This window comes from Dromiciops gliroides, chromosome 2, assembly GCF_019393635.1.
Source record: "Dromiciops gliroides isolate mDroGli1 chromosome 2, mDroGli1.pri, whole genome shotgun sequence".
Taxonomy (NCBI): domain Eukaryota; kingdom Metazoa; phylum Chordata; class Mammalia; order Microbiotheria; family Microbiotheriidae; genus Dromiciops; species Dromiciops gliroides.
In genome coordinates, this window is record NC_057862.1 from 247,208,181 (window position 1) to 247,235,825 (window position 27,645).

The following is a 27,645-nucleotide window of genomic DNA, read 5'->3' on the forward strand; positions in this document are numbered from 1 at the left end:
GGATACTAGAAGTTCTAAGGAGTTTACTGCCTCATGCATTTATTTCATTTTCAGACAGCACTTTTTTGTTGTTTTGTTTTTGTTTTTGTGGGGCAGTGAGGGTTAAGTGACTTGCCCAGGGTCACACAGCCAGTAAGTATCAAGTGTCTGAGGCCCAATTTGAACTCAGGTCCTCCTGAATCCTGGGCTGGTGCTTTATCCACTGTGCCACCTACCTACCTGCCCCCTCAGATAGCACTTGTAGTTAAGAAGTCATCCCTCTTCTTACCTTCCGCTTACTTTTCTCCTTTAAAACAATACAATATAGGGACAGGTAGGTGGCACAGTGGATAGAGCACTGGCCCTGGATTCAGAAGGACCTAAGTTCAAATCTGACCTCAGACACTTGACACTTACCAGCTTTGTGACCCTGGGCAAGTCACTTAACCCCAATTGCCTCACCAAAAAAAAAAAAAAATTAAAGCAATACAATATAAACTCAATTGCTCTTCCATATGATAGCCTGTCATATATTTGAAGAGGGCTATTTGTGTCCCTCCCAAGTCTTCTTTTCCTCATGCTAAACTTCAGTAAGTCCTTTAATCCTTCCTCATATGACCTGACCTTCACTATCCTTGCCACTCTCCTAGACATAGTCCAGCTTGTTAATTTTTTTAAAGACTAGACTTGAGATTTCATTGGTGGGGGATCTCCTACTTATGTTGGTATGCACCTTATTTATAACAGTTGCCTGGGAATATTTAGAAGTTAAATAATGGGCTTTTAGTCACACAACATATGTTAGAAGTTGGATTTGAACCTAGGTCTTCTGATCACCAGGCCGGCTTTTTTGTCTGTTATACCAAGTGCTTTCTCTGCTTATCAGGATCCCTTCTAAAGTGGAAGATATTGGACTTAGCTTTTTGTTTTTTAAATAAAAATTTTGTGACATTCAATCAATAATCCTTTATTAAGTGTCTACTAGTGCTAGGTGCTAGTGATACAAAGTCAAAAATATGAAACATTCTTAAAGATATTAAAGTACAACATTTGGCTTTGGCTAAGTCAAAAGAAAGTAGACCAAAAGGTAAATGATGAATCCCTTTCTTGGATGCACATTAAATATGTGATAAAAATAATTTTCTGGAGTTTTTTTTTTTTAACTTAAGTTATTAGCATGCCGTACAGTAGTTACTGTTTTAATACTTTGTATTATAGACTTGGAATTAGACCTTTATACAAAAGTGGCTGGCCATATAGATGTAGACACAAATAGGCTGTGGCCACAAGGAAATGTATAAATATGCTTTCATGGTAAAACTTATTGTATGTGTGTGTGTGTAAACGAACACTTAAAATTTATATTTAACTTGTTGATTTATTTGATTTTTGAATTGCTGTCATCCATAATAGGTATTGAGGCATGACAGAGCAAGCACTCACTTTGGAGTCAGAGTTTCTGAGTTCATATCCTGGCTCTGCTGTTTACTACCTTTGGGACATTGGACAGATCATTTATGAAAGTTGAGCTGGCTGCATGAGATGACTTTTGAGGTCCCTTGTAGCTCTAAATCCATGGTCTTGTGGTTCCTGTTCTCAAACAGCTTAGATCCTGTTGCAGAGACAACATGCACATATGTGATATATATGTATCATATGTATGTGTATATATATACCCCATGATAAAATATGCATAATAAATGTGAAATAAATGCAGAGAAGGTAGAGAGGAAGGGCACGAGTAGTTGGAGGGATCAGGAAAAGCTTTGAGTAATAGGTGGTCTTGCTTTGAGTTTTGAAGGAAGAGAGAAATTCTGTCCAGGAAGAAACATGCTCAAAGTTGAGGTTCAGATGGTGAAGTTATGTACCCTAAAAATGGATTTTGTGGAGAATCAGTAATTGGTACCAGATGTCAGAAGGGACATTCTTAATCAGAGCCACATGTGGTAGAGAAGTTTGCAGGGTCACTTTTCAATACCAGGCTTGGATAGGGGAAGTTTTTTATTGGGACCAGAAATTGGGAGAGAAGCTGCAAGCATTAATGGCTTGAGACAGGGTTAAAATAGGTCAGAAGAGTAGGAAAGTTTAAAAAAAAGTGGAAAAACCTCTGCCTGTGTGCTTTATGGGCATTAGGACCATTTCACATAAATGGAGGTGGAGTTCTAGCATTCAGACTCTAACAAAATAATATAGGGATTACAATGATAGGCATCAGCTAAGAAGTATATTAGTCTGATAATTCCGTAGAATTGGAAATACTTCCCTTTGATTGCATTTGTAGAATTGATGTTATTCTTTACAACCTAAACATCCATCGTGAAAAGGAATATTTCACAGAACTTTGAGATTGTCTCTAATAAAAACATTAGAATGCAACATAATTCTTTATATGTGGTCTGACAGGCAGAGTATGGTTGACTGTTATCTTCCTTATTCTGTATGTTATTCTTTTATTAATTTGACAAAAGTGTTTTTGAGAATCCAAGTCATGCTGTAGTCAGTCCACAAACACTCTTGACTTTGTTACATGATGCTGTCTAGCTGTTTTCACTCATTTTGTCCTTTTGCTGTTAAATTTTTTTCAACCTGAGTGTAGGATTTCACGTTCATCTTTATTATACTTCATTCAATTGGAAACATTTCTCACATAGTATAATTTTAAAACATTGGTGAACTTTGTGGTTAATAAGCATGAACAGTGATGTTTTTCTTACTTTAATTTGCTGATTATTAGTTTAGGTAACTACAGATGGAACATGTTTTTCCAAGCTAGTGGAAATATATATGATTGATAAGCACAGAAGAATAATTCTGTGATTTAAAAGTGTTGCATCATTGGAAAGAGTTTTAATTTATTTATAGCTTGGGTACATCTAGAACTTACAGTTTGTCTTACAAAAAGACATCCCTAAATATTAAGAAAATGATGTATTTTAGGAAGAAGAATGGCAGATGAGGTCATTTAACTATGTAATGAGAGAGTTAAATCCACTCTGGACTATTTTATAATACCAAAATCTTGCTGGATTTTGAAAACAAATAATTTTAATTTACTAGTCATCGTCCTTGTTCTATAATTTTTTCCCCTTAGGTTACTGATATTATTAAGTTTTTATTATATTTTATTACTATTATTAAGTTACTGATAATATTACAGAAGAGTTTTATACACAAATATATTCTGTAGAAATGTTAGTTTTCTTGCTATTTTTGTTTAGTGTTATAAAATAAATGTAGTGGATTTTGTATTTGTTATGTTTTTAATTATATAAACTTAGGCCAGATTTTTAAATTGTTTTAGTTTTTTTCATTAATAATAGTATTTAAAACTATTTTTGCCTTTTAGGAAGTGGAAGATTACTGGAGCAGATCTTGAATAGTCAGGACACCCATGTAAAAGAGAATGAGTCTTCAGAAGGGATGTCACTAGCCACATCTAGAATGAAACAGGATCCCCTGAAAAATCGGTAAAAAAGAGAGAATGAAGTAAAAGATTTATTATCTGTTCATCAAAAAGGAGAAAAGTAGAAAGTTGAGACATGAACATCTTTGTAAATTTTGAGAAATTACAGTTCTGTAGCTTCTTATTGTGTTATGCTTGGATCATTATGTTTAGATCAGTAAATTGAGACCTGGAAGTGACTGCTGGATCAATGCCTTCATTTTGTAGAGGAGGAAACTGAGTCCATGTGTGATGAAGTGACTTGCCTAAGATCATAGGTTAACACCAATTGGCAGAGCATGGGATATTAAAACTCATATCTGATCCTGAATTCCAATCTAGGGCTTTTCTAGAAGTCCTACTTAGTTATTTTCTTACCTGTTGAATTCATTTTAACAGACATCTATTATGCACCTACAGTATATCAAGCATGTACCAGATTCTGGTATAAGTAGAGTCAGAAATGAAAACAGTTGGCTCTACTTTTGGAGAGGTTACATTCTGCTGGGGAAAGTAAAGTGTATACAGATAGGTTAATACAAAATACTTACAGCGTAATTTCCAGATAGAAGGAAGGTGCAACAATGAGAAGGGATCAAGAAAGCTTCTTGGAGGGACTAGTTTAGCCAACCTAGAAATTATCATTAGCAGAAGTGAGGAGAGAGAAAAAGCATTCCAGGAGTGGAGGATGGCCCATGCAAATACAGAGAGGCAGATGAGGGAACTTGTGTGTAAATGGAATAGCAAGTATCACACTTTGGAATTTAAGTGAAATCAGTTTGGAAAGATAATTTGGAGCCAGAATGTGAAGGGCTTTAAATATGAGCTAAGAGAATTAGTATTTTATATCGTGGGTGTTCTTAACCTTTTCTTTGTCATGAATCCTTTTGTCTGGTGGATAAAGCCTGTGGATCCTTTTCAGAATCATGTTTTGTTTTTTTTTAAAGGTTCCTTTGCTCTTTTTTTTTTTTTTTTTTGGCTAGGGCAGTGAGGGTTAAGTGACTTGCCCAGGGTCACACAGCGAGTAAGTGTCAAGTGTCTGAGGTTGGATTTGAACTCAGGTCCTCCTGAAACCAGGGCAGGTGCTTTATCCACTGCACCATTTAACTGCCCCCAGAATCATGCTTTTAAATGCATAAAATAAAATACAAAGGATTGCAAAGGAAACAAATTACATTATGAAAAATTTTCTTAAGAAATTTCACAGACCCCAGGTTAGTAGCCCCTGTTAGAAAGGCCATACACCTTTAGAAATATCAATTGGATATCTTTGTGGAAGATGGATTGGAATGGGGAGAGACTTGATGTAGAGGAACCAGTGAGGAAGCTATTTACAGTAGAGAGAATAGAATTGATTTAAGATACATTGTGGAAGTAGAATAATTAAGACTTTGCAGCTGAATGGATTTGGGTATTCATTCATTCATTCATTCATTCATTCATTCATTCAGTAAACATTTGTTACACTCTACTGTGTACCAGGCACAATGGTAAGTGCTGAGGATACAAAAAGAGGCAAAAGAGTACTTGCCCCCAAGGAGCTTACAGTCTAATTGGTGAGACAACATGTAAACAAATATATACAAAGCAAGCTATGTGCAGGATAAATAGAAAATAATTAAAAGAGGGAAAGCACTGAAGTTAATAGGAGTAGGGGAAGACTTTCTCTAGAAGGTGATATTTTATTTGGAACCTAAAAGAAACCAGGGAGGCTAGTAGTTGGAGTGGAGGAGGGAGATTATTTCAGGCAGGGGGGAAAACCAGAAAAAATGCTAGAAGTCAAGAGTTGAAGTGTCTCGTCCCTAGAACTTCAAGGAAGCAGGTGTCATTGGATTGAAGAGTATGTTGAGGAGTAAGATATAAGAAGACTGGAAAGATAGGAGGGAGCCTAAGCTATGAAGGACTTTGAATGCCAACAGAACATTTTGTATTTGCTCCTGGAGCCAATAGGAAGCCACTTGAACTTATTGAGTAAGAAAATCACTTTAGTGACTGAATGGAGGATGGATGGGGGTGGAGAGAAACTTCGGCCAGACAGAAAAACATGTTTCACAAAGGAAAACGGAGGACTGAGAAAAGGACATTTGTTATTATTTATCATTGGGTTTTGCAATTAATTTTAGTTGAGTAGTGAGATTTGACTAGTAAGTAGGGAGTGAGTGAATGGAGTCAACAAATTCATCTAGGAGATTGACTGTTACATGATGATAACTTAAGGGGAATTTCAAGGTCAGGTGAAATTTTTTTACAGGTGAATGACCTCTGGAAATTTTTGTATACCAAAGAGAAGGAGCCAATGGATAAAGAAATTGAAGATCAGAAAAAAGAGAGAGGGTGATTGAAAGAGCAAAAACTTGGAAGAGGCAGGATAGGATGAGATCCAGGGCATGAGTAAAAGGATTGACCTTGGCGAGGATAAGGGCCAACTTTTCCTATTCTCATATAATAAATTTATCTGTAACTTATGTGGTTTATGTCCTCAAAAAAAGTAGGCTACCCTAGGCTAGGGTTTTCCAGCGTTAATTTGGACATGGAAAAGTGTATATAGTAAAATAAAAAGAAATCAATTTTTAAGTTTATTGCTGAGCCCATGCTTGAAGTCTTTCCAGCTTATTACTTGACAAAGTTTTCTCTCTAAAAAAACTACACATTACAATAGGACTTCGGTGTGGAGTTTGTCAAATATGAAGTAGTGGGGAAAAAAAAGAAAATGTTTAACATATATGGAAAAATCTATGACTTAAAGATACATTTTAAAAGTAAATTGGCAGCATTAGTCATTTATTAAAAGGCTTTCTTCTTTTGCTTTTTAATCTTTCATTTTTGGGCAGGCACCTTTATTCTACACATTTCAGATGATTTGGTAGAAAATGTTTACTTTTTTAACAAAATAATTGTTTCTAAACTTAATCTTTATGCTCTCATGAATTAACTTCCTCATGCTGGAATCTGGAATCCACATTAGAACTTGTAGGTTCTCAGTGTTTTCTTTGAAACCCAAGTCTTTTTTACTAATTAAAAAATTAAATGATGTTGCTATATTCATATTTATTTTTAAGGGCATGACACATCAATATGCATCCATTTTCATAATTTTAATAATTTCATGTGAAAAAAACAGTTTTTCATATGCTTGAATCTGAAAGGTCTCTTGCTCTTATCACATTAAAGCCTTTGAGGTGTGTGTATTAGGTTTTTGTTTCATGATAGTTGGTGCCTTGTAGGTGGAACACAGTCTAGTTGGATTTATTTTAGTGTACTAGTAAACATTATTGATTTGCATTTAGTGATTTAAAAGCATTACTTTTCAAGGCCTTTTTTTGGGGGGTGGGGAGGCAATTGGGGTTAAGTGACTTGCCCAAGGTCACACAGCTAGTAAGTGTCAAGTGTCTGAGGCCGGATTTGAACTCAGGTCCTCCTGAATCCAGGGCCGGTGCTCTATCACTGCACCACCCAGCTTCCCCTCAAGGTCATTTTAAAATAGACTTTAACATTTAAAAATATTTTCTAATGTATGATTATTTTGTATTTTAGATTCTTTGGTTATTAGTATCACTGAATTTTTGTTGTATTAGAAAGTGCATCTATTTGATATTCAAATATAGATGTATTAAAAACTTATTATTTAATTTCTTCAAAGAACTAAGATGTCAGTGTTTTATATTGTCTGTACCTCTTATGAAAAATGATTGAGTGGGAACTTTAGTATCACAACAGAAGGAAGAAAACAGTTCATAGTCTAGAATCTTGATGTTTTACATTGAAGAGAGTGATGGACTAGATGTTACAGTATATCCTTGACTCCAGTGACGCTAAGTACGTTTTATATTCACTTAAATATGATTATTTGAGATATCCATATGTAATTATGATAAATATATTTCTTTATTGTGTTTATAGTGCACAAAAGAATTGGTGTTAACACCAAATTGAAAAATATGATGTTTTTTTATTTAAACGATTTAGAATTTATTACTGGATTGCACATTTATGTTTAGAAATCTAGTATCTTTTGATTGAGAACATACCAAAGGGTAATGATGTGGTATACACATCATTATATAAATGTGTTCTGTCTTTCACATATTTTTGTTACAGTGGAAAGGATTATATTTTAGAAGGTATTTTTTTTCTTTCCAGTGGTGCTGCCACTCTGAAGCCTAAATCATTTCAGTCTCATGAAGAGTTTGGAATAGCTGAAAAGACTGTGCAGCACATAGATGATGTCTTTTGTGGTCTTGGCCGAAGGAAGAGAGAGGTGAATGATATATTTCATGTATAAACACAAATTTGTTAATAAAAATCATTATTAGTAATTAATAATATTATTGTTAATACAAATCATTATTAGTAAAGATAAATGATAAGAAAATTAATAGGATGAATTATGAGTCATGGTACCTGGAAATTTTATTGAATTTTTCTTAGTCCTCATCCTTTTTGATGTCTGCATAATTTGATCCTCTTGACCACCCTTTCCTCCTGAATACTCTTTGCTAGCTTTTCTTGGAAGTTAAACTTCTCTCTCTTGGTTCTCCCCTTAACTGTTTGACAATTCATTCTCAGTGCCCTTTGCTGGGTTCCCATCCAGGCCCGATTCACTAACCAGGGGTATTCTTGAAGGGTCTTTCTTGGGTCTTTTTCTCTTTTTGCTCTCTGCTGTCTCACTTGTTGATGCTGTCAGCTTCTCAAAAGTTCAGTGATATGTATGTAAATGATTCCTGTGTCTGAATATTAAGCTGTGTAGTCTCTTTTCTGAGCTCCAGGCCTTCCAAATGACTTTTGGACATCTTGAATTGGATTTCTTGTAGGTATTCAGACTTTGAATGCTCAAAACATTATCTTTCCCCCACCCCAAATCGTCCCCTCTTCCAAACTTCTGTACTACTGTTGAAGTCATCATCATCTTCACAGTAAGCCGGGCATTCAGCTTTGATGCCATCCTTAACTCTTCACTTTTTCTCACCCAACATATAATATGTTGCCAAATCTTTTTTCTAGGGGGCAGCTAGGTGGCGCAGTGGATGAAGCACTGGCCCTGGATTCAGGAGGACCTGAGTTCAAATCCGGCCTTAGACACTTGACACTTACTAGCTGTGTGACCCTGGGCAAGTCACTTAACCCTCATTGCCCCGCAAAAAAACAAACAAAAAAACCCCAAACATATCTTGTTTGTATCTTCATTTCTCTCAAATATGTCCCTCTTTCTCTTTACTCATTCAGCCACAACCCCTAGTTTAGGACCCCATCTCTTCTTGCCTGAACTATTGCAATAGCATTTTATACTTCATCTCTCTGCTTCGGTCTCTCCCAAGTTTAATACATCCTCCATTTAGCAGCTATAGTGATTTTTTTAAAGTAGAGATCTGACTCTCTCATCCCACATTTTCAGTAAACTTGTCTAGTACCCTGTCACTTCTATGATCAAATATCAAGTCTTCTGCCTGGCATTTAAAGCTCTTCTTAACCTGAACCTAGGTGTGTGTAGGAGCCAGCTTATACCAGCTAGAGAGAGTGAATTGTTAAATTTTCAGTGTGAGCATTTATAACTTAGAAATTCACAAATACTACAAGTCAGGGCATAGTTTATTGTGTTGTTGATTGTCTTAACTTAAGAAAGTGATGGAGAAAGTATTAAAATGTATATTAAACTTAAAGGTGTGGGCAGCTAGGTGGCACAGTGTATAAAGCACCAGTCCTGGATTCAGGAGGACCTGAGTTCAAATCCAGCCTCAGACACTTGACACTTACTAGCTGTGTGACCCTGGGCAAGTCACTTAACCCTCATTGCCCCCCCCCCAAAAAAAAACCCCAAAAAACCCCAAAGGTGTGTTGTGTGCACATTTTTTTCTCAGACCACTGGTTGTTCAACATTTAAAAGCACATCCTTCCTGGTCCCCTCCTATCTTTGTTTTCTTACTCCTTTCCTTGAACTTTACTATGTAGATACACTGGCCCACTTGTTCCTTGCACATAATGTACCACTTCCCATCTGACTGTCCCCTGTGTCTAGAGTACTCCTTCTCTTAACTTCACCTTTTAGTTTATGTTTTTTTTTTAAAATTTATTCTAGGGGCAGCTAGGTGGCACAGTGGATAGAGCACTGGCCCTGGAGTAAGGAGGACCCGAGTTCAAATCCAGTCTCAGACATTTAACACTTACTAGCTGTGTGACCCTGGGCAGGTCACTTAACCCCAATTGCCTCAACCCCCCCCCCCCCAAATTATTCTAAGCTTTTAAAAAGCACTAAAATTATTATTATTATTATTATTAATTTGTGAGGCAATTGGGGTTAAGTGACTTGCCCAGGGTCATACAGCTAGTAAGTGTTAAGTGTCTGAGACTGGATTTGAACTCAGGTCCTCCTGACTCCAGGGCCAGTGCTCTATCCACTGCGCCACCTAGCTGCCCCACTAAAATTATTTTTATCAGCTTTTTTACCCCTTTTACATCAAAGAGCTGGAAATTAAGGGGATTCCCATGGGAAATGAAGAAATGAATTACAGTGTATGAATATAATGGAATATTATTGTGCTGTTAGATGTGATGAAGTGTTTCAAAGAAACTTCAGAATATTTATATGAACTGATGCAGAATAAAATGGCCAGAACCAGGAACATGATTTATACAATAATATTATAAAGAAGACAACTTTGAAAGACTTGACAACTCTGATCAATGTAATATCTAAGTACAATTGCAAAGTACCAATGATGAAGTATGCTATCTGCCCATTGACAGAGATAGTATAGATTCAAGATGCAAAATAAGGCATACTTTTGAATATGGCCATTGTGGGAACTTGTTTTGCTTTATTATACTTATTACATCACCTCCCCCCCCCCCCCCAGCAGTTGGCATTGTGGATAGGGAAAGCGAGAAGAGTAATGCTAGAGTAGCAATAGAAAAGAGAAAAGGAAAAAAAAGTCATTGAGAGATCTTTTGTTTTTTAAATGCAGAGAAGAGAACAGAAGGAAGGCCAGAAAGAAGCACACATGGGACAGCTTTGAAAGCTACAGGTTGAAGTCATTTTTTACTTGGAAAAGAAAAGCAAGCTGTACTTGATAGACATTCATAGTTACATGTATAATCCTCATTTTCTGTTCTATGTAGATGCAAATGCCTATTTTATGTGGTGTTTAGGTTCAGAATTTAAGAACTAGGAAGAAAAAGGAAAATGATCTGTTTATTCATTGAGGGCATACTTGATGAGAATATAATAATAGAATAGATAAGCTGGTAATTTTAAAGCACATTACATCTTCATATTTACACACTTTAGTGAAAGGTTAGAGAATCTGAGATCTTTCTGTGTTGATTACAAAAACATGTCTTTTTTTTTTTTTTTGGTAGAGTAAGATGAAGTAATAAAGGCACTTTTCCAGCAATGTCCATATTTGTTAAGATCATATGAGATTCCTTAATATCTTCCTTTTTTTTTTGGTGAGGCAATTGGGGTTAAGTGACTTGTCCAGGGCACACAGCTAGTAAGTGTCAAGTGTCTGAGCCCGAATTTGAACTCAGGTCCTCCTGAATCCAGGGCCAGTGCTCTATCCACTGTGCCACCTAGCTGCCCCTCCTTAATATCTTTTTTTTTTTTTGGTTAGGCAATTGGGGTTAAGAGACTTGCCCAGGGTCACACAGCCAGTAAGTGTTAAGTGTCTGAGGCCGGATTTGAACTCGGGTACTCCTGACTCCAGGGCCGGTGCTCTATCCACTGCGCCATCTAGCTGCCCCCTCCTTAATATCTTAAGATACTAAAATGGAACTTTTTGTTCAGCAGTCATATGATTTTCACTTACAAGTAAAAGACAACAGAAAGATATGTTTAACGAAAGTGTTTAACTCTTGTGAAGCTCTGTGGATTTTATTCAGAGTCCAAATAGAAGGATTCCTTATAGTTATTTATATGATCCTCTCATGGCTTCTGTGTATGGATGACACATTGTACTGTTTGTATTAAGCTTTGTAATCCTGTAGGACTTCCCTAATAAGATGCATAACCACCACTCATTGTTTAGCCTAACAATCCACACAAGGGAAAACAAAAATAAAAATACCGGTTTACTAGAATTTGATAAACAATTAGGTAGATTGCTAGTTGAATATTCTATCAATATACATCTTGGACAGGTGCTATATAGGTAGGTGAAATTGACAATTTATCTAGATTTGAATTGGAAGAAGAAAATAGTTTGGACTGTATTTAGACAATTCGACAGTGTTTTTAGTGGTATCATGCTGCTTGCTCCCTGTCACAAAGAACCATCTTTTTAACATCAGTGTTCTTTCATTGATGTTGTACAAGGTGGGCCAAAAGTCAGGCTGTTTTAATAGCTTTTTGAAAATTATTTTTTCTTTATTTTTCACCATTTATAAGACTTGATTTTTCACACACAATATAAATTCATTTCCTATATATACTGTACGTGGTCCTATGGTATTATAAATTCAAAACAGACATTAAAGGAGTTATTAAATATTAAAACCCCTTTGTGACTCTTGGCCCATGCTGTATTATGGTAAATCATGGAATACTACTATCTCCAAAGAAACAATATTGCCTTTAGCTGTTTGAGTAGATTTTATTTAGAGGTTTTATGATGGGACAAAACAAGAAGGTATGATTGGGTTGTACCAGTGGAAGGAAAAGCACGTTGGTGAGACCAAAGATCTGTTGAGTTACTGAAACAATAAAAAGATTGGGAAATCCTAACTAGATAATCCCTTAGGATTATAGTATTATGTGGTGGTATCTAACTCTTTGGTTTCTTTTCTTTTTTTTTTTTTTTTTAGTGAGGCAATTGGGGTTAAGTGACTTGCCCAGGGTCACACAGCTAGTAAGTGTTAAGTGTTTGAGGCCGGATTTGAATTCAGGTACTCCTGAATCCAGGGCCGGTGCTTTATCCACTGCGCCACCTAGCCGCCCCTCTTTGGTTTATTTTCATGATTAAAGGAGGTAAAATATATGTATAAATGATTTGGTAAAGTAAAAAGTGAAATAGATGGATTAATAGAATTGTAAAATCTTAAATGTTATTAAAAGGTATCTTAAGAGCTCATTAATTTATCCCCTTCCTGAAGGATGAAACCTTTCTATAACATCCTTGACATGTAAATATCCAGTCTTCTGTATGAATATCTCCAGTGATAAAGTGCTCAATATCATATTTATTACTTACTACAAGTATTTACTCATAAATAATACACGTTAGAATGATGTCCTAAAAGTCACTAAATTGTTCATACTTTTTGACCCAATGATACAACTACTCGGCCTAAACTACAAAGATATCAAAGAAAGAAGAAAATGTGTACAAGTAAATACTTGTAGTAATTCTTCTGTATTGCAGGAACCAGATTTTTATGAATTTTAATCCTGCTTTTATTGTTGCATGTAAATTGAGATACAACATAGTGTATTGCAAAGAACAGTAGCTTTGAGGATCAGGGTTTAAAAACTACCTCTATGATTTTTTGGTGACTTTGCCTAAGTCTTTCAGCCTCTCTGGGCCTCAGATTTTTCATTTGAAGAATGAGAGAAGTGGACTAGATAACCTCTAAGGTTCCTTCCAGCTCCAAATTTATAGTCCCGATTACCTATGGCATAATCCTATTCTAAATTGGTCGTTGAAATTGAAATTGTAATCGTTACTGTAATAGTTGTAATCCTCACCTTCATTCTAGATTAGGTGATTTATTATTTTTTTTTATTTTAAAAAATTAGATTTATAATGATACCAAATGCCTATTTTTGGCTGGTATTACATTAAAATTAAAAAATTATTCATACCTTTTTTTTTTTACATCGCATTCATTTCTGAATATCTCTCTACCTCCCCTGTGTGAGCCATCTCTTATAACAAAGTTTAAAAAAAGAGGAAAAAACCAACCAACACACCTGGGCCTGGTACAATATGCAAAAACCCAGATCTATAGTTTGCTGTTTCTACAGTGGGGCAAAAGAGTTGTATTTTCTCACCTTTTTTCTGGAGTCAGTGTTGGTCATAATTCCATACTCAGTCATTTTGTTATTCTTTTCAAATCATCATATATACTGTTTTCTTTGTTTAGCTTGCTTTCCAAGCCATCATACATAATGTTTTCTTTGTTTAGCTTGTTTCACCTTTTAGGAAAAGTAATTTTTATTTTATTTGTTTCAGTGAACAAATTTATTTTCTTTCACTCTTCCTCTCCATTGGAAAAAGAATTAGAAAAACAAAAACTTTGTAACAAGGAAAACAAATTTCCACATTGACCACATCCAAAAATATAGGTCTCATTTTGCATCTTGAGTCAGGAAGTGTGGGGTAGCATTCTTCTATTGTTGGTTCCTTGGAATCATGGATGATCATAGAATTGATCTGAGGTCTTAAGACTTTCAAAGTTGTTCATCTGTACAATATCATTATTGTATGAATTGTTCTCTTGGTTCTGCTCACTTCTTTCTGCTTCAGTTCCATTAGATTATAAACTCCTTGAAGGTAGGAACTATCTTTTGCCTCTTTTTGTATCCCCATTGCTTAGGAGAGTGCCTGGTATATAATAGGTGCTTAATAAATGTTTATTGATTGTTTTATTTATACATGATTTCCCAAGTTTTTCTCAGTCCATCCCTTCATTTCTTCTGGTAAAAGAATATTCCATGACATCAATATATCATAATTTGTTCAACCATTCTTCAGTAGATGAGTATCCCCTTAGTTTCCAGACCACTATAAAAAGAGCAGCTACAAATATTTTTATGCATATAGGTATTTTTTCTCTTTTGAGAATAGCTTTAGTAGTTGTAAGACTATATCAAAAGGTATGAACAATTTAATGATTTTTGAGACATAATTCCAAATTACAGGGTAGCTGCAACTTTGCATTAATTCTTATGTCCCATGCTTTTCTTAATTCTTTTTTTTATACAGTTACAAAACATATTACAAACATTATCTTTTATTATTCTAAAAGCAGTGAATATGAATACAAATGAGGTAGTGGGTTATTTCTTCAGTGAAGTCTGACTCTTTGTGATCCCATTTGGAGTTTTCTTGGCAGAGATACTGGAGTGGTTTGTCATTTCCTTCTCCAGCTCATTTTATGGATGAAGAAACTGAGGCAAACAGGGTTAAGTAACTTGCCCAGGGTCATGCAGCTATTAGGTGTCTGAAATCAGATTTGAACTCAGGGAGATGAGGCCAGGCACTCTATCCACTGCATCACCTAACAGCCCTACAAATGAGGTAATATAAGTATGTTCAAGTCTTTTATATAGTTTCTGGATAATTAAAATTGAGCAACAAATATGCAGAGGGTAACAGAGAGGCTGATGGTAGGTTTGAATAGGTGGTAGCACATTACAAACAAGGAATTATAAAATAAAACAGTTTTAGCTGATAATGTGACAAGCTTACATGATAACTGATGGACTGCCTGCATGCTCCATTGGTATCTTTGTAACATCAAAACCCCCATCACATTTGGCAAACCCTTTGGATTAAACTTTAGGGAGAACAGAAACTAGAATTATATAGGATAATTAGGTTTGGATAGGTTGTGATCTGCAATGAGAAATATTCCCATTGATGAGATCATACATCCATGTGACTCTGAATTCTTCTTAGTCATCTTTCTTATGGCGTTATACTATTTCATTTACTTGTTTAACAATTCCCCCATAAGTGAATGACTTACTTTGTTTTTAGTTGTTCATTAATCTGTCCATCCATTCTAGAAAACAAATTATGCCTAAAAAAGTTACTAAACTCTGCATAATTGTTGACTAGTTAATACCAGTTCTAAGTCTGCACTCCAAAGAAATCAAAGGAAGAGGAAAATGACCCTATTAGCAGTACTTTCTGCTGTAAATGAGCTTTAAACTTAAGGAATGTCCATTCATTGGGAAATGGCTAGATGGATTATGGCATATCAATATAATGGATTATTGTGCTGTAAGAAGTGACAGAAAGAATGCTTTCAGAAATACTAAGGAAGACTTCTGTGAATTGGTATATCGTATACTGAGCAGAACCAAGAGAGAAATATAGACAATAACATTCTAAAAACAAACAACTGTGAAAGACCTTTTAAGAATTCTGAAAAAGCAAGATTCCGGAGGCCTAATGGGAAGAATGCTCCCTACCTTGTGACAGTGATGCACTCAAGATGCAGAAGAGGCATATGTTTTTAGTCATAACAAATATTAGAAGTTGTTTTGATTGACTAGACATATGTTACAAGGATTCTTTTTTTCCTTAATGTGAGGAAAGGGAGTTATTTTTTTTCCAATAAAGGGGAAGGAGAGAATATAAGAATTTGTTAGTTGAAAAAAACAAAATAAAAAGAAGGTACATAAAAGTGTACAAGGTTTTATGTATTCAGTCAATAATCATTTATTTATTTTTTATTATAGTCAGAAGAGTCTTTGAGTGCCTGTAGAGTTGATGATCTTCTACAGAGTCCAGTCCATCCTAAGTCAAACAAAACAGCAAAATCTATCTTGAAAGATGCTGCAAAAATTTTAAGAGGAGTGCAAAATAATAAAAAAGTTCTTGAAGAAAACCTTGAAGCTATTATTCATGCAAAAGATGGAGCTGCCATGTATTCCCTTATTAATGCCTTGGCTACTAACAGGTAATAAAGTTTTTGGTATCCTATTACTCTGCACCTCTTAGGTTATCAATGAATTTATCAATTCTATAGGCTTTGTTATTTCAAGCAGTTGGATTGTCCTACCTATGTTATTCCTTAATGGTCAGAGGAGGTTTCCCAATCCCTATTAAGATATGAATCTTATTAAAGAAGTGGAATTAGTAGTATGCAAACAGATATACTATTTTATTAATTTTACTGATGAAGCCAACATGTGGTTTTGTTCTTCTATTAATAAGTTACTTCATCTTTGTTACATGCATGCTTCTTTTAGTATGTTTTTCAATTATTTTTTCTTCGTACATTTTGGGAAGGAAAATTAATAGTATCAGTTTTCTTTTATATATGAGAAGATTGGAAAGCAAGCAGATAAAATTGTTAATAGAAAGAAATACTATTTGATTCTGGTTCAGGTATGAGATCATTAGAGACTAACTGAAATTATCTTTTCTTTAGAGACATGTTGGAGAAATTTCGTATTAGAAAGGCAGTGGATGAATGGATTAAAATAATGACTCAAGAAATTCAGGTATGATTAGGAAAAGCTGTGAGGAATAAATGAGACTTTTTAAAAAAGGATAGCATTGATCTCAACTTGAAGCTGATAAACACATTTATTTTGTAATTGTTTCTGTGATGTACCTAATACCATCACATTATCCCTATCATTGTTTTATTCCTAATAGTAGCAGGCCTACTTTGCAAATATAGTTGTCATTTTATTTGGAAAATTTTATAATGACCATAAAATGGTTTTTATAGTGGAAAAGGAGTTGAATAGCTAAGATAATACTAGTATTTAAAAACATAAAACAATTTTAAACACTGGTCTTTTTTTTTTTGTGTGTGGGGCAATGAGGGTTAAGTGATTTGCCCAGGGTCACACAACTAGTAAGTGTCAAGTGTCTGAGGGCAGATTTGAACTCAGGTCCTCCTGAATCCAGGGCCGGTGCTTTATCCACTGTGCCACCTAGCTGCCCCCAACACTGGTCCTTTTTAACCTTGTTTGAGGAAAATGTATTTGTGCTGCTGTTTTAAAGTATTTAAAACTGAGATAATGTCTTAAGTTACTAGTATCAGAAGTCCCAACTATGCCAGTAACTCAATATGACAAATTAGGTACTCCTTCTGCATCTTAGTTTCCTGTTGTAATTAAATAATCTCCAAACTTTCTTTTAGTCCTAAAATTCTATAACTCTTAAAAGTATCTGTATGTTTATAATGAAACTTAGTGTGATCTGTAACATCTTAGTATGGTCTATAACATCTCCCAGTGACCTGGTGGCTGTTGACAATCCTTTCCCTGAAAAAGTAGATACTTCGTAAGTATGAAGTGTAAATTAAAACTTGTAAATAATTGATTGGTTATCTTATTATCTTATTATTTATTTTTGAAAAAAATACTCTGATTTATTAAATTATATAATTATCAGTACAAGAAAAAAATTTATTATTTTAAAATAAAATTTTAGATTTTACAGTTTTAAAATTGTTTAACTGTTCTTGTTTTCAGGATGAATTGGCAAGACAAGATTATGAGCATAAGAAATTTGATAAGAATCGAAGGTCATATATAACCCCAAAAGCCTTAAATAACCAACATCAAAAAACGAGTAAAGAAATAAAACCAAGTGCTCAAGATAAAACTGTAAATAGATTTGTTTTTCCAGGAAAACATCTTCGTAAGCAATTAGAGGAGAATTGTAGAAATACATATCTAAAGAACATTCGTGCTTCAAATTTAGATAAAGACAGAAAAGAGGTACGGCCATAGTACTTTCTGTGACTAATCAGTTTTATTTCTGCAACTTTTGTTAATATTGTTTAATGTTGAATAGTGCTTACTACATCCTAGGTATTGTACTAGGCTCTGGGGATGCAAAAAGAGGCAAAAGATGGTCCCTGCCCTCAAGGAGCTCACTGTCTAATGGAAGAGACAACAAACAAACATGTACAAACAATCTACATATAGTACATATATACACATATGCATATATATCATATGTATATATAGGATAAATAGGAAATAAAAGACCAATGGTACTTGAATTTAGAAGGGTTGGAAAAGGATTCCCATAGAAGATAAGATTTTAGTTGCAACTTGAGGAAGCCAAGAAATGGAGATGAAGAGGGTTGTTGTTTGTCCCTTCTCCTCCTCCTCCTCCTCTTCCTCCTCCTCCTTCTCCTCCTTCCTCTTCCTTCTTTTTTTGGCAATGAGAGTTAAGTGACTTACCCAAGGTTACACAGCTAGTAAGTGTCAAGTGTCTGAAGCTGGATTTGAACTCAGGTCCTCCTGAATCTGGGGCCAGTGCTTTATCCACTGTGCCACCTAGCTGCCCCACTTCATGTTCTTCATTCTTGAAGAGGACTATGACATTGGGAGGTGATTTCATGACTTGCACTGAATTGGATTTAAGTGAGGGAAGGCTGTGCAAATTCACCAGCCTCACTCTTTCTTCCAAAGCCATCTGGGTCCAGTGGCAAGATAAATATCTGGACGACTGGAGATAGCACTGGATGTTTGAGACAATCTGGGTTAAGTGACTTGCCCAGGGTCACACAGCTAGTAAATGTCAAGTGTCTGAGACTGGATTTGAACTCACTTCCTGATTCCAGAGCCAGTGCTTTATCCACTGTACCACCTAGCTGCTCTGGAGATAAGGAGGGAGAGCATTCCAGGAATGGGGAGCAGCCAGAGAAAATGGCGAGAGATGGAGTGACTTGTTTGTGAAAGAGGCCACTGTCACTGGATCGAAGAGTATGTGGCATAGAGTAAGGTAGAAAAGACTAGAAAGTAGGAGGGGGCTAATTTATGAAGGGTTTTTAAAAACAATTGTATTTTCAGTTCGAAATTTTCTCCCTCCTTCCACTCCCTTCCTCACTGAATGAGAGGCAAGAAATATGATACCGATTATACATATGAAACCATGCAGTATGTTTTTATGTTAGGTATATGAAAGGCTTGAACACCAGAGGATTTTTTTGCATTTTATCCTGGAGGCAATAATGATCCACTGGAATTTATTGAGTAAGGGGGTGGTTTGGTAGAACCTACATTTTAGGAAAATCACTTTAGTGTTTGGGGTAGGATAGGTAGATTTGGGAATCATCAGCATAGAACTGGCAATTAAATCCACGGCAGCTGATGAAGATCATTTTTTTATTACCAGAAGTTGCTTAGTATTTTATAGTTGCAAGTCATGGGACACATCATTCTCTGAAGAACTAAAAATGAGTATCACATTGGTAATTCCTTTGGGGTGTATGAATATATAACAAATAAGGAACTTTGAAGAAGAATAGTAAATAAAGGATGTCATCTGGGCAATAGAAGATTAAAAAGGAAAATGGGCTGTTTAAGTTGTGAGAATTAGGTATAAAAAGTGGACAGCATGAAATGTTTTACTATTATCCTCAAATGTCAAGAGAAAATGAGTAAGGCCCCCATGGTGTTGATTTGACTTTCTGTGGCAAACATGCAAGGGGATGGACAAGAGTTGAGTGATACAAATTGGCAAGACTGGCTTGCAAGTTCCATCATTGGAAGGAACATTCAAACTGATAAGATCACAAATCCATTTCAGTATTTGAATAATATTTTATTTAAAATATATTTACCTGCAAAAAATGAAAATGTTTTATAAAACTTTGATTTTAAATGCAGGGACATCTAAAGACAACCAAAGTGACACAAGGTAGTGACTACTTGTTACAGCTTTATGGAAAACCAGTTTATCAAGGTCATCGAAGCACTCTTAAAAAAGGTCCATATCTTAGATTTAATTCACCATCTGCCAAATCCAAGCCCCAGAGACCTAAAGTAATAGAACAAGTTAAAGGTAAGGAATTTAAAAAAAAAACAGTAAACATTTTTATTTAAAGTTTTGAGTTCTGTATTCCATCCCTTCTTCCCTCCCTCTTCTCCCTGCTCGCTAAGGTAGTAAGCAATCAGATTATAGATTATACATGTGCAATTATGTAAAACATTACCATATTAGTTATTTTGTATAAGAAAACTTGAATAAAAGAAAAAAAATGAAAGAAAGTAAAGAATAGGATGCTTCAGTTTGTGATCAATATCAATTTTTTCTTTGGAAGTGGATGGTATGCTTCATCATTAGTTCTTTGGGATTGTCTTGGATAACTATTGCTGAAAATAGTTAAATCATTCATAGTTCTGCATCAAACAATATTGCTATCACTGGCACAACATTCGCTTGGTTCTGCTTACTATTCATCAGTTCCTTTTTTTTTGTTGTTGTTGGTGAGGCAGTTGGAGTTAAGTGACTTGGTCAGGGTCACACAGCTAGTGTCAAGTGTCTGAGGCTGGATTTGAGCTCAGGTCCTCCTGACTCCAGAGCCGGTGCTCTATCTACTGCACCACCTAGCTGCCCCTATACATCAGTTCTTACAAGTCTTTCCAGGACTTTCTGAAATCATCCTGCTTGTCATTTCTTACAGCATAATAATATTCCATCACCATCAAATACTACAGCTTGTTTAGCCATTCCCCAATTGATGGGCATTCCTTTGATTTCCAGTTTTTAGCTGCCACAAAAATTGCTGCTATAAATATTTTTGTACAAGTAGGCCTTTTTTTCTTTTTGGGGATTTCTTTGGGATATAAACTTAGCATTGGTATTGCTGGATCAAAGGGTACGCACAACTTTTATTCCTTTGGGTATAGTTCCAAATTGCCCTCCAGAATGTTTGGATCTTTTCACAACTCTACCAACAGTGGATTATCATCCCAGTTTTCCTACTTAGATATATATTTTGCAGCAGTGTTTGGATAATGGTTTTTTTTTTTTTTAGTGAGGCAATTGGTGTTAAGTGACTTGCCCAGGGTCACACAGCTAGTAAGTGTTAAGTGTCTGAGGCCGGATTTGAACTCAGGTCCTCCTGACTCCAGGGCCGGTGCTCTATCCACTGTGCCACTTAGCTGCCCCCTGGGCAATGTTATAGTAAGACAATAAATCAAAAAAACTTAAAAACCATATCTTTGATGAGTCTTTATTAATTCTCTTTCCAGATGTTGTCTTCAATGTTACAAAGAATTGGAATGTGTTTTTCCTTTTTGTTTTTGTTTTTTCAGGGCAATGGGGGTTAAGTGACTTGCCCAGGGTCACACAGCTAGTTAAGTGTCAAGTGTCTGAGGCTGGATTTGAACTCAGGTCCTCCTGAATCCAGGGCTGGTGCTTTATACACTGCGCCACCTAGCTGCCCCTGTTTTTCTTTTTAGCGGTCCATAACTTACTGGTTTATATTGTGGTTTCATGGTCTGTTTATGTATTAATTTACTCCTTATTATCTTTAAAAAATGGAAAATTCAAAAATTAACAGCAGAGTATATTTCAGTGATGTTTTCCACTGATGCTTTTTGCAGGTACTAAGGTAAGGTCAACAAGAACACAAACTGAAGTGGAGATGGCCAGATCAGTGGGGAGAGATTCGAGAAAACCACGTTCCTTTTCTCTACCTCCTCACCAGGAACAACAATATTTATTCAGCCCAAGCAGAGAACTGCCTTCTGTTTCAGGCACACTTGAAGGTCATCTTATTCCCATGGCAATTCTATTAGGTAAGAACAAATAAGAATAACAGGATGTTTTTTTAAATAATATATTTTTTCCCCTGATTACATATAGAAACAATGTTAAACTTTTTTTTTTTAAATTTTGAGTTCTAAATTCTCTCCTCTCCTTTCTCCATGCCCTGATACAGCAAGCAATTTGATACAGGTTATGCATGTAAATCATATAAAACACATTTCTATATTTTTCATGTTGTGAAAGAAAACAGACCCAAAAGAAAAAAAAAACCACAAAAAATTAAAGACAGTGAAAAATAGTATACTTCGAACTGCATTAAGATTCCATCATTTCTTTCTCTGTAGCTGGATAGCATTTTTAATCGTGAGTACTTTGGAATTGTTTTAGATAATTGTATAGCTAAGTGTTTCACAGTTGATCATCATACAATATTGTGGTTACTGTGTACGATGTTCTCCTGGTTCTGCTCACTTCATTCTGTATCAGTTCATGTAAGTCTTTATAGGTTTTTCTGAAATCTTCCTACTCATCATATCTTATAGCACAATAGTATTTCATCACAACTACATTCCACAACATGTTCAGCTATTCCCCAATTGATGGGCACTCCCTCAATTTCCAGTTCTTTGTCATTACAAAAAGAGCTGGTATAAATATTTTATACAAATGGCCCCTTTTCCTGTCATCTCTGGGACATAGACCTAGTAGTGGTATTGCTGGGTCAAAGGGTATCCACAGATTTATAGCCCTTTGGGCATAGTTCCAAATTGTTCTCCATAATGGTTAGATCAGTTCACAATTTTACCAACAGTGCATTAGTATCCCAATTTTCCTGTATCTCCAACATTCATCATTTACTTTTTCTGTAATATTAGCTGATTTGATAGGTATGAGATGGCACCTCAGAGTTGTTTTAATTTGCATTTCTCTTAATCAATAGTGAATGAGAGCATTTGTTCATATGAGTATAGATAGCTTTGATTTGTTCATCTGAAAAACTCTTTTCATATCCTTTGACATTTTATCTGTTGGGGAATAACTTGTATTCTTATAAACTTGACTCGGTTCTCTCCATATTTGAGAAATTAGGCATTTGCTGTAAAAATTTCCCCTCAGCTTTTTGCTTTCCTTCTAATCTTGGCTACATTGATTTTGTTTGGGCAAACCCTTTTAATTAATCAAAACTAACCATTTTACATCTTTTAATGCTCTCTTTCTCTTATTTGGTCATAAATTTTTCCCTTATTCATAGATCTACCTAAACTGTTCCATGTTCCCATAATTTGCTTATGATATCACCCTTCGTGTCTAAATCATATATACATTTTGACCTTATGTTGGTATATATAGTGTGAGATGTTGGTCTAAACCTAGTTTTTGCCAAACTGTTTTCCAGTATTCTCAGCATTTGTTGTCAAAGTTCTTGTCTCCAAAACTAGGAACTTTTAGTTTATCAGACATTAGCTTATTATGGTCATTGATGACTGTGTATTGTATACCTAATATATTGCACTGATCCACCCACTCTGTTTCTTAGTACCAGATTGTTTTGATAATTACTGCTTTATAATACAGTATGAGATATGGAAGGCCACTTTCCTTCATATATTTTTTTCATTGATTCTCTTGATATTCTTGACCTTTTGTTCTTATTTTTTCTAGCTCTATAAAAATTTTTTGGTAGTTTAATTGGTATGCTACTGAATAAGTAAATTAATTTAAGTAGAATTGTCATTTTTAATATATTGACTCAGCTTACCCTTGAGCAATTAATATTTTTCCAGTTGTTTAGATCTGACTTTATTTGTGTGAAAAATAACTGTGGTCATCTAGTTCTTTGGGTTTGTTTTGGTAGATATGTTTTCAAGTATTTTATATTGTCTGCAGTCTACAGTATTTTAAATGAAATTTGTCTTTCTGTTTCTTGCTCTTGGACTTCATTGTTAATATATAGAAGTGCTGATGACTTCTGTGGGTTTATTTTATATCTACAACTTTTCTAACGTTGTTAATTATTTCAGCTAGTTTTTTGTTGATTCTCTAGGATGCTCTAAGTGTACTATTATATCATCTACCTCTTTTCCTAGTGCAATCCTCTTCTCATCCTTTAATTTTGTCTTTATTTTTGGATACTTTCTCACCAAAATCAACTTATACCCAGCCTTTTATCTACCCTTATAGTGACAAAGTTCTTAAGAGTTAGAAGTATCATCTTCCCATGTAGGGATGTAAACAGTTTAACCGTATTGAATTCATTATGTTTTCTCTTTCTTGTTTAACTTTTTATGCTTCTCTTGAATCTTGTATTTGAAAGTCACATTTTCTGTTCAGCTCTGGCCTTTTCATCAGGAATGCTTGAATATTCACTATTTTATTGAATGTCCATTTTTCCCCTGAAGGATTCTATTCATTTTTTCTGAGTAGTTGATTCTTGTAGTTGTAATCCTAGCTCCTTTGCCTTCCAAAATATCATATTCCAAGTCCTCTGATCCTTTAATGCAGAAACTGATAAATTCTGTGGTTTAAAAATTTTTTTAATTAAAATTTTTTTTTAAGGCAGTTGGGGTTAAGTGACTTGCCCAGGGTCACACAGCTAGTAAGTGTTAAGTGTCAGGTCGGATTTGAACTCAGGTCCTCCTGACTCCAGGGCTGGTGCTCTATCCACTGTGCCACCTAGCTGCCCCAATTCTGTGTATTCTTGACTGACTCCAAAATAATTGAATTGTTTCTCTCTATTTGCAGTATTTTCTCTTTGACTTGGGATCCCTGGAATTTGGCTGTAATATCCCTGTTTTCATTTAGGGATCTCTTTTAGGAGGTGACTGCTGGATTCTTCCAATATTTATTTTACCCTCCTGCTCTAGGATATCAGGGCAACTTTCCTTGATAATTTCTTGAAATATGATATCCAGGCTCTTTTTTTGATCATGGCTTTCCGGAGTGTCCAATAATTCTTAAATTATTTCTCCTGGATCTATTTTACAGTCAGTTGTTTTTCTGATGAGACTTTTCACTTGTTCTATTTTTTCATTCTTTTGATATAGTTTTATTATTTCTTGGTGTCTCATTGAGTCATTAGCTTCCACTTGTGCAGTTCTACTTTTTAAGGAATATTTTTCTTCAGTGGCTTGTGTACCTCCTTTTCATTTAGCAAATTCTACTTTGTCAGGCATGAGTTGCCCCAGTTGTTGGGTAACTAGGTGGAGGAGTGAATAGACTGCTGGACCTGGATTCAGGAAAACTCATCTTTATTAGTTCAAATCTGGTCTCAGACATATACTAGCTGTGTGACCCTGACCAAGCCACTTCATCCTGTTTGCCTCAGTTTCTTTTTTTTTTTGTGGGGCAATGGGGGTTAAGTGACTTGCCCAGGGTCACACAGCTAGTAAATGTCAAATTTCTGAGGCCGGATTTGAACTCAGGCACTCCTGAATCCAGGGCTGGTGCTTTATCCACTGTGCCACCTAGCTGCCCCCAGTTTCTTCATTTGTAAAATGAAGTGGAGTAGAAAATGACAAATCACTTCAGTATCTTTTCCAAGAAAACCCCAAATGGGGTCACAAAGAGTTGGACATGAATGAAATGACTGAAATGACTGAACAGCAACAACAACTTTTTAAGGAGTTCTTTTCTTCAGTGAATTTTTGTACCTCCTTTTCAATTTGGCCAGTTCTGCTTTTTATGGAGTTCTCTTTATTGCCTCTTTTAACATTTGGCGTATTCTGTTTTTTAGGTGTTATTTTTTTCCAGTATTTCTGTGTGTGTGCCTCTTTTACCAATTTGTTGACTCTTGCATCATTTTCATTTCTTTCCCCCATTTTTCCTCTGCCTCTCTTAATTGTTTTTAAAATTTCTTTTTGAGCTTTCCCAGGAACTTAGACCAATTCACATTTTTTTTTGAGGTTTTTCATGTAACTGATTTGTTCTCATTGTCTTTTTTTCTCACAATTATGTAAAACATTAACATATTAGTCATTTTTTGGTGTGTTTTGTTTGTTTGTTTTTTGTTTTTTGGGGCAATGAGGGTTAAGTGACTTGCCAAAGGTCACACAGCTAGTAAGTGTCATGTGTCTGAGGCTGGATTTGAACTCAGGTACTCCTGAATCCAAGACCAGTGCTTTATCCACTGCGCCACCTAGCTGCCCCCATATTAGTCATTTTGTACAAGAAAACTTGAATAAAAGAAAAAATGAAAGTGAAGAATAGCATGCTTGAGTCTGTGTTCAATCAATATGAGTTCTTTCTTTGGAAGTGGATAGTATGTTTCATTATAAGTCCTTTGGGATTGTTTTGAATCATTGTATTGCTGATAATAGTTAAGGCCTTCACAGTTCTTCATCAAATAATATTGCTGTCACTGTGCACAATGTTCTCTTGGTTCTGCTCACTTCACTATACATTAGTTCCTACAAGTCTTTCCAGGCGTTTCTGAAGTCATCCTGCTTGTTATTTCTTATAGCACAATAATATTCCATCACCATCATATACCACAGCTTATTTAGCCATTCCCCAATTGATGTGCATTCCTTTGATTTCCAATTCTTAGCCACCACAAAAAGAGTTGCTATAAATATTTTTAAAATATAGATCTTTTTCTCTTTTTTTCGGATATCTTTTGGCTATAAACCTAGTAGTGGTATTGCTGGATCAAAGGATATGCACAGTTTTATAGCTCTTTGGCATAGTTCCAAATTGCTCCCAGAATGTTTGGATCTTTTCACAACTCCAACAGTGGCTTAGTGTCCCAGTTTTCCCATATCCCCTCCCACATCCAGTATTTTCCTTTTTGTTATATTTGCCACTCTGATAGGTGTGAGGTGATAACTCAGAGTTGTTTTAATATATATTTCTCTGATCAATAGTGATCTAGAGCATTTTTTCATATGATTATAGAGAACTTTGATATCTTTGTCTGAAAACTGCCTGTTCCTTTGCATTGTCTTTTTCTAATTTGTGTTTTGATCTTCTTTGTCACCATAGTAACTTTCTGTTACCAGGTTCTTTTTTTTCATGTTTGTTCATTTTTCCAGCCTTTTTCTTGACTTTTATGTTAAAGTTGGGCTTTGCTCCCGGGATGGAGAGGGCATTGTCTCAAACTTTAGGCCTTTCTTGCTACTGCTCTCAGAGCTAGTTCTGGGGGTCTGTAAGTTTTCATTTCTTCCAAGGTGGTATGAGCTAAGAAAGGTGTGGTCGTTGTCCTCCTAGCCTGTGCTCTGATCTGTGAGCAACCACAAGTACTTTTTTTCCATCTTGGAACTGTGACCAGGGTTCCTGCTCTTGCTAGTGCTCTTCATCCCCTTGGAGCTATGACCTGGAACTGCGTATGGGCAATGCAACAAAGTCCTACTTCCGGTGCCAGGAAGGAGTCCCCTGTAATCTCTTTTTGACCAGTTGTCCAGCCTCTGGGCCGAGAGCTCTGGAAGCCACCACTCCCTGCCCATCATTCACTCCCCAGGCTTGCTCTTGGCTTGCCAGGCACATTGCTGTGCTCTACTCATAGCCCAGTGAGACAGACCTTTTTTGCTGACCTAAGTTGTCTTGGGCTGCAAAGTTGTTTCACCACATTCTTTTGTTGATTCTACTATTCCAGAATTCATTTTGAGGCTCTATCTTAATATCGTTTGGAGGGGAATTTGGGAGAGCTCAGGCCAGTCACTGCCTTTACTCTGCTGTCTTGGCCCCACTCCAAAGAATATATTGTTAATTAAAGAATAGGAATTTTATGTCTTCCTGAACAACTGCCAGCAGCAATGGTGCATATAAATAGATTTTCTTCCACCATTAGGTGTCAGCACAGTTGATTTTTTAAAGTACAATGAATATTTTTGATACTGGGAAGAAGAAAGAATACCTTTATAATGACCTTTCTTTTTGTCCAGATTTTTTGGAATGAGGTTGTTTATTTTAGATACTATGATATGAATCATGGTATATCCAAATCTTTTATCATAGGTTTTGTTGTAATGGGTTCTATTCTATTGGTCTTTCATCAGAGCATTCCAAGTAGGCAACAGTGACATTTCCACAACTAGA

The 27,645-nt window shown here is 35.5% G+C and overlaps 1 protein-coding gene across 1 annotated transcript in view; it reads left to right on the plus strand.

Annotated features, from left to right (window-relative positions):
* Nucleotides 1-27,645, plus strand: part of KIAA0586 (KIAA0586 ortholog) — a 141,831-nt gene that overhangs the window by 33,775 nt on the left and 80,411 nt on the right. Inside the window, exons 10-16 of the mRNA XM_043980217.1 lie at nt 3,326-3,446; nt 7,562-7,679; nt 15,822-16,042; nt 16,517-16,589; nt 17,574-17,822; nt 19,725-19,899; nt 21,447-21,641. Of these exons, the coding sequence (XP_043836152.1) occupies nt 3,326-3,446; nt 7,562-7,679; nt 15,822-16,042; nt 16,517-16,589; nt 17,574-17,822; nt 19,725-19,899; nt 21,447-21,641 (1,152 nt within the window). The remainder of the gene's footprint in view (nt 1-3,325; nt 3,447-7,561; nt 7,680-15,821; nt 16,043-16,516; nt 16,590-17,573; nt 17,823-19,724; nt 19,900-21,446; nt 21,642-27,645) is intronic.